This window comes from Pollicipes pollicipes, unplaced genomic scaffold (genome assembly GCF_011947565.3).
Source record: "Pollicipes pollicipes isolate AB1234 unplaced genomic scaffold, Ppol_2.1 Scaffold_4881;HRSCAF=5763_pilon_pilon_pilon, whole genome shotgun sequence".
Lineage (NCBI taxonomy): Eukaryota > Metazoa > Arthropoda > Thecostraca > Pollicipedomorpha > Pollicipedidae > Pollicipes > Pollicipes pollicipes.
In genome coordinates this window covers 1,238,650-1,250,908 of record NW_023596576.1, presented here as the reverse complement: position 1 = coordinate 1,250,908, position 12,259 = coordinate 1,238,650, and the positions used below count along the sequence as shown (strand labels likewise).

The 12,259-nt window shown below is 51.9% G+C and overlaps 1 protein-coding gene across 3 annotated transcripts; it reads right to left on the bottom strand.

Moving 5' to 3' along the window:
- Positions 1 to 400: 400 nt before the first annotated feature.
- Positions 401 to 11,252, bottom strand: LOC119099974 (serine incorporator 3). Of its 3 annotated transcripts, none has more exons than XM_037223090.1 (12): positions 11,234 to 11,252; positions 8,683 to 8,797; positions 8,164 to 8,328; positions 7,730 to 7,887; positions 7,459 to 7,520; positions 7,174 to 7,283; positions 6,303 to 6,606; positions 5,608 to 5,767; positions 4,922 to 4,995; positions 3,367 to 3,505; positions 1,925 to 1,936; positions 401 to 1,480 (listed from the first exon to the last, which is right to left on the bottom strand). In XM_037223090.1, the coding sequence occupies exons 2-12, from the start codon at positions 8,716 to 8,718 to the stop codon at positions 1,342 to 1,344; spliced, it is 1,359 nt and encodes a 452-aa protein (XP_037078985.1). In that variant the 5' UTR covers positions 8,719 to 8,797; positions 11,234 to 11,252; the 3' UTR covers positions 401 to 1,341. The 3 variants fall into 3 exon arrangements, with proteins under 3 accessions (XP_037078985.1, XP_037078984.1, XP_037078986.1); XM_037223089.1 differs by lacking the exon at positions 11,234 to 11,252 and adding an exon at positions 11,076 to 11,217; XM_037223091.1 differs by lacking the exons at positions 1,925 to 1,936; positions 11,234 to 11,252 and having other exon boundaries at positions 1,342 to 1,480; positions 8,683 to 8,718.
- Positions 11,253 to 12,259: the final 1,007 nt, after the last annotated feature.

The window sequence follows — 12,259 nt, the reverse complement described above, 5'->3', positions numbered from 1 at the left end:
CCGGCGCCGCGGTCGTACACTCACGCTCGTGCAGAGCGCTGCAACTCATCATTATGCTTTATCAATGTGATAATGGGACTAACAGGAACGGTCGCCACCTGTTGCAACGCCTTCATGTGTTCTCGTGTAGCGTGTCTCCCGTTGTCTCGCGGTTCGGTGGCTTGTATAACGCTGTGCACACAAGTACGTTGCCATACGGGGTCATATGTCCGCTTCACTGTCACCGGGGGGCGCGCTGGCCACGCCACGCTGGTCATGTGTGGCGTGCTCTGATCGGACTCCGTGACGTCCGGATCGCTTCCCTCGAGCTTGCGTTAGCCGCTGGCGCTCGACGCTACCGCCAGCAATCTCAACGGATGTTCGCGCTGTCGCCCCGGCGCGCTGCGCGCAATACGAATCAGAGATCAGACGCGTGTATTTGATGGCGGCTCGGCTCGGGCCCACCATGGCCCGTTCCTGTCGCGCGAGACCGCTGCCACGCGTCTCGCACCGCCTCTGATCGGGCCGCGATCGGACGGCGGGCCGCCACGCGCCGGTCAGCCCCCGGCCGTGTCATGTCACCACACAACCGGCACAAATGTCCGCCGTGTTTGACAGCACTATAAACCGCCCCTAAGGCGTGTCACATTTCGTCCGCGTTAAAACCGACAGCCAATCATTTGACGAGACCAGCATGAACACGCTTGATGTGGCGCGCCTGAGCCAATCACTTGACGAGACCAGCATGGACACGCTCAATGTGGCATCGCGCAAGCGCTGCGGCTTAAAACGAATATACGTAAGCAGATTTTCCACCATCTCATCACCATCATAAACAATTTACCGTAAGTGAGCGCACTTGTTGCGCGAACGTGACAAAACGAGTGGACTACAAGCACATTTGTTAAACACAACACCAAAAGCGACAAAGCCCGCCGCACCACTGCTAGTCGACCGTAAGCCAACGACGAAACCTGTCGTAAGCAGTCTACGCTACCAGCTGTATGCAGTCGTGAGGCGGTTCTACATCTACATCTAAAATTTGCCGCTTTTCGGTCGTACTTCAAGGGCCGTGCGGTATGGCTCGCGCTTGGCAATACAACCGGGCAAACTGCAGATGGCTGTGGTGCCGGCGCTTGACAAGACAGCTCTCCCATACGCGATTACCAGTCTATGTGTAAATGTCATCTCCAGTTCCCCCATCAACCGAACTCTCACTAGGAAGTTCATAGTTTATGTACAGAATCATCGGTTCCCCAAGGGGCTTCGATTTCGTACAACTGAGGAGGCCAAGCTCCCATCGGGCGAGGTCGTTCGCGAACTCTTGGTGCGACCGCAGGCGGCGCCTGGTGAGCAACCGCATTAACTGAAGTCCCTGTTGGTGAGGATGAGCGGCGCCACCAGCGACCAGGTGTACAGGGCCAGGCACATCCACGAGGACGCGATCTTCACCCACATGGAGGCCGCGTTGTTGGATAGCGTGCGCAGATCTGAGTTGGGGCTGGAAGCGAGCGAGACCGCTGTCAGCGTACGCCCTGATGCGCAGTACACAGCACACACAACACGAGAGAGGTGATGGTCTGGGCCATGGGACTGTGGTGAGGCGCATGGAAAGCAGACATTAAGCTTTGCTGGTCACACCTTGGATGGTACATAGCCCATACAAGGGCAGTTACCCCACTGAAATCAACACGAACATCTTACTACAGCTTCTGATTTATTTTCTTCATTAGTACTAAGAGTCTCGCAATTAAAAGTCGGAAACATACGGTGAGTAAAGTCGCACCCCTCAACGCACCCCTCAAACCAGAGCAAAAGGAGCAACATGGATACATATTGGAAATGAGGTCACAGCACCCCAATGCGCGACAGAGGCTACTCGATCACTGCACACAGCCCAGGCCCGAAGCCAAGAGGTCAAACCACAGCGTATGCTGAAGCCTACCTTCCCTCCGGTCTGCACAATGGGCCGCATGAAACACAAACAGCCATCATCACCAGAGCGACAGGACATGAGAACATGAGACACGCAGAGAGCTAGTCGGCATGAACTGGGGACGGCAACGTCGAACGGGACTACTCCCGGGAAATCAACCCGGCACCAATCCTCAATCCTGGGATGCCGGACATGTCGAAACGGCATCCCTGCACCTGGCATTGGGACGAAATTAAGTACGCATACTGAACATTCCTGTCACTTGGCAACTGTACCTAAGCCTTGCTTAAAATGGATCAACAAATTAAATCCACCAGCAGTAAGAGGTTGCATGTTTACAAATAGCCTCATATGTACCTTTAGACTATTACCACCACTCTTCATACGTTGAACGTTATAGGACTACGGGATATACAATTAGGAACGAATTGCGAGTCTCCATTTTCATGTTTTTCCTTCATTTGCTAAACTTCGTCAGCTTAGCATTGCACCCAAGCTGCTATAAGTTGACTGTCACCCTCATTGTGCACGGAACTTGCTGCTATTTGTTGTCCTAAAAGCCTATTTTCATAACCGCGCGCAGTGATTTCCTCCGACAAAATCACTCTTTTGAATGTGTTTTTTTGCGTCTATGACATGCCCGTCATACCTCTCGTTCCAACTTGTTACCCATATCCTATCATTGTCTCCTGTGCCCTACTGGGTGCAGGAGTGGAGCCACAGGTTGGCGAAGTTTGCTGCCGGCTGCTGGGACTGCGACTGAAAGACAGCAGGCTGATCCTCAGTCCCAGCATAAAAACGCAATTGGTAATGGCTTGTCGCCGCGCGGTACTCACGAGTGCCAGTTGGTAATGGCTTGTCGCCGCGCGTTACTCACGAGTACCAGTTGGTAATGGCTTGTCGACGCGCGGTACTCACAAGTACCAGTTGGTAATGGCTTGTCGCCGCGCGTTACTCACGAGTACCAGTTGGGAATGGCTTGTGGACACGCGTTACTCACGAGTACCAGTTGGTAATGGCTTGTCGACGCGCGGTACTCACAAGTACCAGTTGGTAATGGCTTGTCGCCGCGCGTTATTCACGAGTACCAGTTGGTGATGGTTTGTGGCCGCGCGTTACTCACGAGTACCAGTTGGTGATGGCTTGTCGACGCGCGGTACTCACAAGTACCAGTTGGTAATGGCTTGTCGCCGCGCGTTACTCACGGGTACCAGTTGGTAATGGCTTGTGGACACGCGTTACTCACGAGTACCAATTGGTGATGGCTTGTCGACGCGCGGTACTCACAAGTACCAGTTGGTAACGGCTTGTCGCCGCGCGTTACTCACGAGTACCAGATGGTGATGGCTTGTGGCCGCGCGTTACTCACGAGTACCAGTTGGTGATGGCTTGTCGACGCGCGGTACTCACAAGTACCAGTTGGTAATGGCTTGTCGCCGCGCGTTACTTACGAGTACCAGTTGGTGAGCGTCATCATGACGTAAAGCGTGGCCAACGCGAACATCAGGTGGAAGAAGGACCAGCTGTAGGCGACGCCCTCGTCCTCGTTATCCCACACTTGTGCCTCTGAGTCCTGCGTGGTGCCGCCTCCTGGAAGCAGCCGACCGTCCAAGGCGCGTCAGGACCCCGAGCTCCCGACCGCGGCCCGCCAGTCGCCGGCACCGATGCAGCCTGGACAGCCTGGTCAGCTGATCACGAACGCACAGAATAGGGCACTGATACTGTCTGGCCTTCACTGAAAGCTTCACGGAAACAGAGGACCGTGCGATAGCTTACGAGAATGGCGATCAATAACAATATCAGAACCGTTGATCTTCAGAGTCAGACGCAACCACTGGCTGACACAACACCTCCACCTCTGCAGAGCACACTGGAGACGGAAGGAATCGCAAGCACACGCCGCTAATCTTTTTTTCGCCGCGGATATAGGCCTTGTTACACAAGCAGCCGGACGGCAGAGATCCCGCACATGATGCCGCCGGGACCACGCACATCGGCTCACGCCACGCCGGGGCTGATACCTCTCGGCGAGTGGCGACAGTGGGCGCACCAAAACGGCGCGCACTGCACGAGTTATCTCTCATGGAAGTACGCCACAGGCACTGGACTGTGACGGTGACCGGGGACGGCCGCTCACGGCACGGGGGCTGCGCTCGGGTGGGGCTCAGTCATGGGACCGCCTTGGCTTGCCCTCCAAATTATTCACCAGACTTCTCTTGTCGGTCTTTCCGGCTAGAAAAATGAGTACAGCTCAAGATGGATATCAACCGAGTTGGGAAAAAACATTACCCAACTGGTCGAATACGTATAGCTTTCACTTGGAAAGTACGCCACAATACAGAAAGACGCTAGTTATGGCATATAACGTTGTGTGGACATTTATTACTGAAGATTTTAAGATTCTCGTGCGATTACAAATTAGTGTGAGTTTACGTGAGCAACATTGCCTATAATGAGTGTGCCTTTGGGTCGCAGCGGCAGCGCTCCTCTAACGCATGACGTATGCCCCGTCACCGACGACAGCGTGACAGCGGCGCATACGCAATTAATAAAGCCGTTTTAAAAGCTTTGCTTTAGCCACTACCAGAGCGCCCAAACTGGGCGACGAGAAGAGGATTCTGGTGACCAAGGACAACAGGCGTCCCACTGAAAGATCAACACATTGTAAGAATCCAGATCAAACACCACGGAGGAGTTCAACCACTGATACGAACGCAGCCGCGTCGACACCCGAGCGGAACTGGATACGGGCCAGCCAGGACGGGGGCAGGACGCAGGCCTTGGACATCACCGGGTACACCCCGCGTCTGGCACCTCAGGCAGCTCAGCCACGGCAAGATCCCATCCCCAGCACCCAGACGCCACACTCAGACCCAGCCCGACTGGAGCCACGCCCCGCAGGACCGCCCACCGTCAGAAAACACGAGCGGCGGCGCCACAGGACTGCAGAAAGGGGTCACCGCTGACGGCCGTCCGGCCACCGCCGCTTGCGACGCGAGCACTCACCGGAGCCGGACTCCTCCTTCAGAAGGATCTTGTCGGAGCCGGTCAGCCGGGCGTGCTGGGAGGAGCTGGCCGTGCTGCGGCAGGCAGGGCGGCCGGTCAGACGGCCGCGAGACACGCCGCTGCTGGCGCGCCGCGGCACGGCCCGACTGTGCTTACGAAAGTAATCTCACTCATGACATCTATCGACAATTAGTGGTGCATACGACGTTTTACGGAGTCGTTGGATCTACACCTGTGGCAAACTTCAAAACGTATCAGAAAAAACTTAACATTTAGGGATTTTTGGGCTCCAGCACCATACAACACTGCGAAGTGTCAGGCTTACTGTAGGGCACCTGCGCCGTTGTAGCAAGCGCGCAGCGACTGTCCAGTAGGCTGATCTCCTCGCCACATGAATGGCTCCCACGCCAGCACCTCAGCCGTTTCACCACCAGCCTCCTCCACCTTAGACCCCGGCCCTGCTCCAGCCCTACAGAAATGCGGCAGCACGCCGCCAGCCCGCGCCGGGGAGCCATGCCAGCCGGCTGCGGCGGCCTGCGCCTGCCCGCCGCCGGCGAGCCATGCCAGCCGACAGCCCAGGTCTGCCCGCCGCCGGGGAGCCATGCCAGCCGGCGGCCTGAGCGTGCCCGCCGCCGGCGAGCCATGCCAGCCGCCAGCCCAGGTCTGCCCGCCGCCGGCTCACTCACCGCACACTGGAGTAGAGCACGCAGACGAACCAGACCACCAGACCGACGATCGACTCGGCGTCGAAGCTGGCGCCCTGATTGGCCGGTCCAGGAGTTGGGTTCGCACCACCGCCGCCGCCGCCGTTGATGATGCCCGAGAAGTTGGGCTTGCAGGTGAGGTCTGCCGCCAGGGCACCGGCGTTACAGGGCAGACGGTGAGGACGACGGCTCGCGACGGCCGACCAGGCGGCAGAACGGCACGCAGCGCGCGCTGCAGGGTTGGCCGTCGCCACGGCCAACAGCCGCCGAACTGGAGTTGAATTTTCAGGTCAGGTACAGTCCACGTTGCGCCCAACTGGGTACTGTTCCCTACTGCCAAGGCACCCACCTGATGCTGCTCCTTACGACGTTGCAAAAGCCTACGTCACATGTGCCCACGTCACAAGCACCTACGCCACAAGTGTGTGCGTCACACACGGGCGACTGTGCTCCGATGCGTAGGACCTATTGTGACGCACATACATGACGTCATAGGTTGCAACTTGTGGACGCCGTTCGGCACTGGGGAATGCGGCCCTGGTGTAACCAGTCCCAGCTTAAGCCCGCTCCGGTCGTGCCGGACGTGACGCACTGCGTGCCCCAGCCGGCGCTCCGACTCCCAGCTCTAGAGGCGCGGCCCACCGCCAGGCCGACGTTCTGCACGGGCGTACACGTACCGGGCTGGTTGGCCATGGCGCTCCAGGTGAGGTACATGGTGTAGAGGGTGACGGCGGCCGACTGCAGCAGGCCCGAGTTCGGCTGCGCCTGCTGCACCTTAGGCAGCACTGACACCACCGACACCACCACGCACAGGATCAGGTTGACGCTGATGAAGAACTTGTGCGTGGCGCAGCCGTCCGGGCGCGTGTAGAAGGCGAAGAAGAGGCCAACGGCCGTGATGGCCAGCGCGTACTGCAGGAACGTGAAGAAGAGCAGCAGGCAGTACCAGGCCTTCGCGCCCGTCTCCTCGTACCGTGACACCTGACGAGCGAGGAATGGGTCACACTCAGCCTGTCGGCGCCAGCGCACCAATACAAATGTTATCGACGTTGGGCAGCTGATTTGGTTTCGCAAACAACACGTCTGGGCTTTTTTCACTTCCGGCAGGACAACAAAACATGTTGCATATATATATATATATATATATATATATATATATATATATATATATATATGGAAATGTTACCACTTATCAGCTCGAACGCTAGAATAAGGCGAATTTCAAACGACTGTTTTGGCACTCGCGCAATGAAACGCATTTGAGGTTGTACTTCCTCGTGCTGTACAGAACCACAGTCAAGAAAACGATCACATATCTCAATGACTATCATTTACACACCTCTGCCATGCATCCAACCCCAACCAGGCACAAACCATGTTGTGGCGCAAAAGACCATACATTTCGAAACACCCGCAGAAGGACGCCCATTTACGGACGTAGTACTGGTCCCATGTCATATCGTTGTGTGTGCGTTAAGTGTGTGTCAAATGATGTCGCGTTCAGTTCCATGTTGTTCCACCTTTATAAATTTCACGACGCCCGCTCACCCAGTTTTCGGCCCAGCCGTGGGCGAAGTCGATGATGAGCACCAGCTGGATCAGAATAAACAGGAAGCCTCCGATCATGCCGAAGTACATCCACCAGACGAGACTACCAGCTGCCAAAAGGTGGTCACTCGTAAGTACTGTCGACCAGCAACTAGGATACCAAACGCCGCCGTCTGAGCGCGCGTCGGCGCATACTAAACATATAAACAAACAAAGCGTGGTGTATCCAACACCAGTCCACGGTACAATCGGGAAACTGTTCCGCAACTAAGAGATTGTCCATACCTGGCATGAAGAAAGCTCCAACCATGCCACCTATCAGCAGTAGGTATTTGATCGCCCAGAACCTGTGCAAAAGGACGTTAGTCAGCTTTTGTGCGTCAACATGCAAGAACTTCAAAACGCAAGATCACGTATCTCACCATGCTGAAGCTCATTGGATTTGACGCTACCGCTGACACCAAGTTCAACAACACCCAAGAAAACCAGTCAGTCCAACCACACCCCTACAAAAACCGGAGACCGCCGTTAGGGCGGAGCCACGTCCAACGCCCACCCGTTCTGTATGCCAGCTCGGTGGTCTCTTGAGGACTTGACATTGATCATGATGAGCGCCATCATCAGAAAGAAGAGGGTGGTGATGAAGCAGACGCGGTAGACGGCCATGTAGCCTACGGCCGTGCTGCAGTCGAGATGTTCGCCGCAGAACGGCACCTGTCGGGGTCAGGGCCGGTCAGCCGGGACCCGCACCGCGCCGAGCCGGCCATCACCGGACGACGGCAGATCGACAGGCGTCCAGCTGCAACACCGCCAGTCGCACATCCACTCTGTTCACACAAATCCAGTCAGCGCAATCACACCGTAACCGAACCCTTATCTGAAGTTCAGTGTGCCCAGTACCACATTAACTTCAAGGTCGCACAGGGTCCCTGGCGGCGCGCCGGCGCTAGCGCCGGGCATGGCCAGGCGGCGGCGGCGGCGGCAGCGCACCTTCTGCAGCTTGTCCTGGAGGCCGGGCGCCAGCAGCACGCAGGAGAGCACGGTGACGGCCAGCAGCATGATGGCGTACATGATGCGCGAACTGGTGGAGTTGCGGCACGACGGACAAGCTGAGCAGCAGAGACTGCAGGCCGCCGAGCCGCAGCAGCAGGCCAGCTGGCGACGGAGCGCACAGACACGGTCACCGTGGCACTTCTGGCTCGTGTTTATGCGACCTGGCAGAATGTGGTGCAACACAGGGGACTTCAAAGGCACTTGATACTCCCGAGGAAGTGACTTTCACAACTGGCATGTTAGTTATGTTGCATTCTAAGCGTTTTGTTGGCTTAATCGTCCTGCGATTTACATGGAAATAGGTGTGAGCCTATGCAACATATAAAACCTATATGCACGAACAAAAACCTAATGAAAGTATTGGCAAAATACTATCCATCAGCTACCAGGCAGTTTCACCGATGCTATGCAAGCAACACCAGGATTTAAAGCATGCAAGAGGGTATAGGTGCAGACCTGTGAAGCTGTACAGATTCCGAGCACTGCTCCCATGGTGGCTTTGGTATTCAAACACCTACACCAGCTCTGGACCAGCTACCTGAATTCACCGTCCTCCACCAACGCCTTCTGCCTGAAATGCAAATTATTCAAGGTTATGAATATATATATATATATATATATATATATATATATATATATATATATATATATATATAATATAATATACCATCATCCAATTTGTGGCTAAGCAGATTGGGGATCATGCATGTCAGGAAAGTTGTGAACTTTGATTACTCATTTATACATCCGTGCCAGCTGGGCAAGCATTCCTTACAAATATAAATCTAGTCCCACAATTTTAATCAGAAAAGTTTTTGAGAATAGAGTTCACACTAAACAAAGTTTGGGCCCAAAGTGCTGATATGCCCATTCAAGTGTAAGATTCCCAGTTCCAACAAAATTTTGTGGTGAAAGCACTGTGTCCTACAATGCTCAGCATGGTATGCCTGCACTCTGACCCCATTTGAACCTCCACACCCACTGATCTCATTTGACCTGCATTTATGAGCAAGCACATCATGTTGTCATCTCAGCATTTAATGCTTTTGATTTGTAGAAAGTGGTTACATTTCATAATAAAAGATGCATAATTAGATCTGAGTAGCAAATAATAGATTTCTGCAAAAATATATGTGTGAGATGGTAGTCTCAATAGCACAATGCATGATGCAGACATGCTATCCAACCAAACATTACAATTTTGTTACCTTAGCTCTCTTCAGCAATGTTACCTCCTATAGTCTCTGTCAGCACCTTTATTTATTGAAGTTTGCATCTGTCAGTGCAGTCAAGTGGAATGAGTCAGTGTCCCATAATATGCCCAGCCTTGCCTAAAACATTTTTGAAACATTTTAGCAGATTATGACAACTAATTTTAGGCATATCTATACTGCAATAAGCCCAAGCAATATTTCGTGAGGTGTTACCAAAGATGTTAATTAAATTACACATATGCTTACCACACAAACAAATAGGAAAATATATTAGCATCAAACACATGCTTACAATGCCTGTATTATTGTAAATACAATAGTAGTAATTTTCCTGATTTCTGTGGGTGATTTACACTGAAATGACCAGAGAAGTGTATGTAAATAGCGAGTTAATCCCAACTGTTATGCATAAATAAAATTTTCCTTGTAAGACTCAAAAATAGGTCCATTCAAAGAATTAAATAAATTGCAATCTGTGATTACCAAGAAAACTAGCATTGCTTTCACAATGACTCAGAGCAACAATGTGCACATTCTCTGTCAATGATGACTCATGGATGGCAAAGGACCAACACACTTGGCACATCCATAAACTTCAATAAATAATAAGAACAAATATGTTACTGATGTTGGACTACTCCAGTGCAATCAATGCCTCTTTGCAGCTGGAATGCAGGCCCCCAATACATGACTCAAGCTAGCCCAAAATTCAAGCAGCATTGCATGTGATGTGATGTGCAAACCATATACATATTGACTATGTACGCTATTGTTGACAGAGCAATTTATAAAAAAAAATAATTCAAGTTATAGGTGTGCCCATGTTTGTAAAGGGCACAAATCAGCATAATCTTACATCATAATGAACAAGTGCACCACATTCACAAATGCTTTCACCTCCAGAAATCAATGTTGGTAAGAATACAGCCAAAAATATGACCTCCATTGTAATGCTGTCAGTGCAACAGCTTTTTTCTTCTTCTTTTATAAATTCGATGCGAACCCTTTTGAATGGATGGATTTCTGGGATCAGCGCTCACGCTAAGCAGTGCTTGTTGCACGAGCTCTGACCCCCACCATCCGATCGCGCAATCCCAGGCAACGGCAGAATTTAGTGGCAAAAGCTTAACGTGCCACAATGCTCGGCATGGTCCGTCCTGCCCTCTGACGTCAACTGACCTTTAGCGCGACCACTGCCACCGGCCCCAGGCCATACCTGTCAAGGGCAAATAGCCAGCGCCCTAAAGCGACTCGAACCCACCCAGCCACGGGTGGGTGGATCGGAAGGCAGGCGCTCTAACCAACTGAGCCACTGGGACGGACAAACAGCTTGATAGCAAAGTGATAACAACTTAAGTTGCTTTAGGAACATTATGATGACCTAATGCTGAAATTTGAAGAAAAAAACTTCATGTATGCGGGACAAACATAGTTTGGGCAACAGGAAAGACATGGCTCCTTTTGCCGCACCATGTCATGGTTGACAATTCGTACACCATATCCAGACACTCCAGTTAAATAAATCCAGTTCATCCTTCCAAATGAATCATTCAGAGCAGAAACATAATAACATTAAGTGTTGTCACTACGCTGATGGTCTTCAACCTCCGTAACAAACTTTACAGACGAACGTACTGGGTTGACTCATCATGCAGGAACCTAGTAACCATGGCACTGTCTTAACCACCAATTATGAACGGAACAAATTTGATAATCAGTGTAACAGTATTCAGATTTGATAGGGTGGGGAAGAGGGAATGAAGATAATAAAATCTACGCGACTTCGCTGGCACCTAGACAACAAATATACGAATTTTCGAACGCCCTCCCCTACACCCACCCGCACCAAACGGTGCACTCCTGCCCGAACCGTCTTTGCTTGCGCCAGTTTGCGTAGCAAATGCATGCGAGTCCCCAATCTGTAAAAAACTTCATTTTTATTCATAACTGCCGAAAACTAGCACGTCCGCCAACACGCACTACGTCAACACATCCTCGAGAATATTTAGTACGGATCTTGCTAAGAGGGGAACCGTGTTTAGTAACAACTGGAACTAAAAGTGATGGCGTTTAGTACGTATAGATACTAAACAGAGCAGCCCGGTAGGTGACCCAGGGCTGAACAGAGGAAATGGGATGTTTGGAGGTGAACGTTGTGAATTTGTTATCGTTCGATAAGAGAAGAAGACCTTCACCATTTTGGGATCTCAATTCCCATTTGATTGCGAGTTGCTCCTAGGATGCGGTAAAGTCGGTCGGTTGGTGGTTGGTGGTCAAGGGGGGGGGGGGGGGGCATCGTGAAAGCGGTTGGGAGACGTGCCCGGAGAAACTCTTGCGCGTACAGGAGAGTGTTTTCTGCTGGCTGAGTATGATATTGATTCATCCTGGATTACGGGGCCTTGGGAAATATATTGTCACTCGGGTAGTGCAAAGAATGGGATACTAATCTTGAGATGTGCTTATCATCCGACCTAGGTTTGAGCCCAATGTCTTGAGTCAGCTCCGGACTGGTTCACGGATTGCGGAATCTGATTCAGCTCGTGACTCAGCTGTTCTATTTTTCATTTGACTAAGTTCAGACTATATTTGCATTGAAGCATGACTTATGACTCGTGCAGGCTGTAAAACCAATTATTGGAGCTCTGGCTCATTTATATATGCATGTGTTATAACAATATGTTGATTTAAATCAATACATCCTATGGTCAGGGTGTACTTTCCTACCTAACGTTAGAAAAAAATCATTGTACACCATTCGTCGTGTTTAAGGCAGGATATATCGTAAATAATCACAAAAGAGGTAGGTTTATGCTCTTACC

Bases quoted from the DNA above. Each gene is read 5' to 3' on its own strand.
- LOC119099974 (XM_037223090.1), bottom strand. From the start codon at position 8,718: ATGGGAGCAGTGCTCGGAATCTGTACAGCTTCACAG. The intron at 7,888-8,163 runs GTGCGCTGCCGC...TGACCCCGACAG, and splicing joins TCCAGGACAAGCTGCAGAAG to GTGCCGTTCTGCGGCGAACA. The intron at 4,996-5,607 runs GTGAGTGAGCCG...TGCCTGCCGCAG, and splicing joins GTGCTCTACTCCAGTGTGCG to CACGGCCAGCTCCTCCCAGC.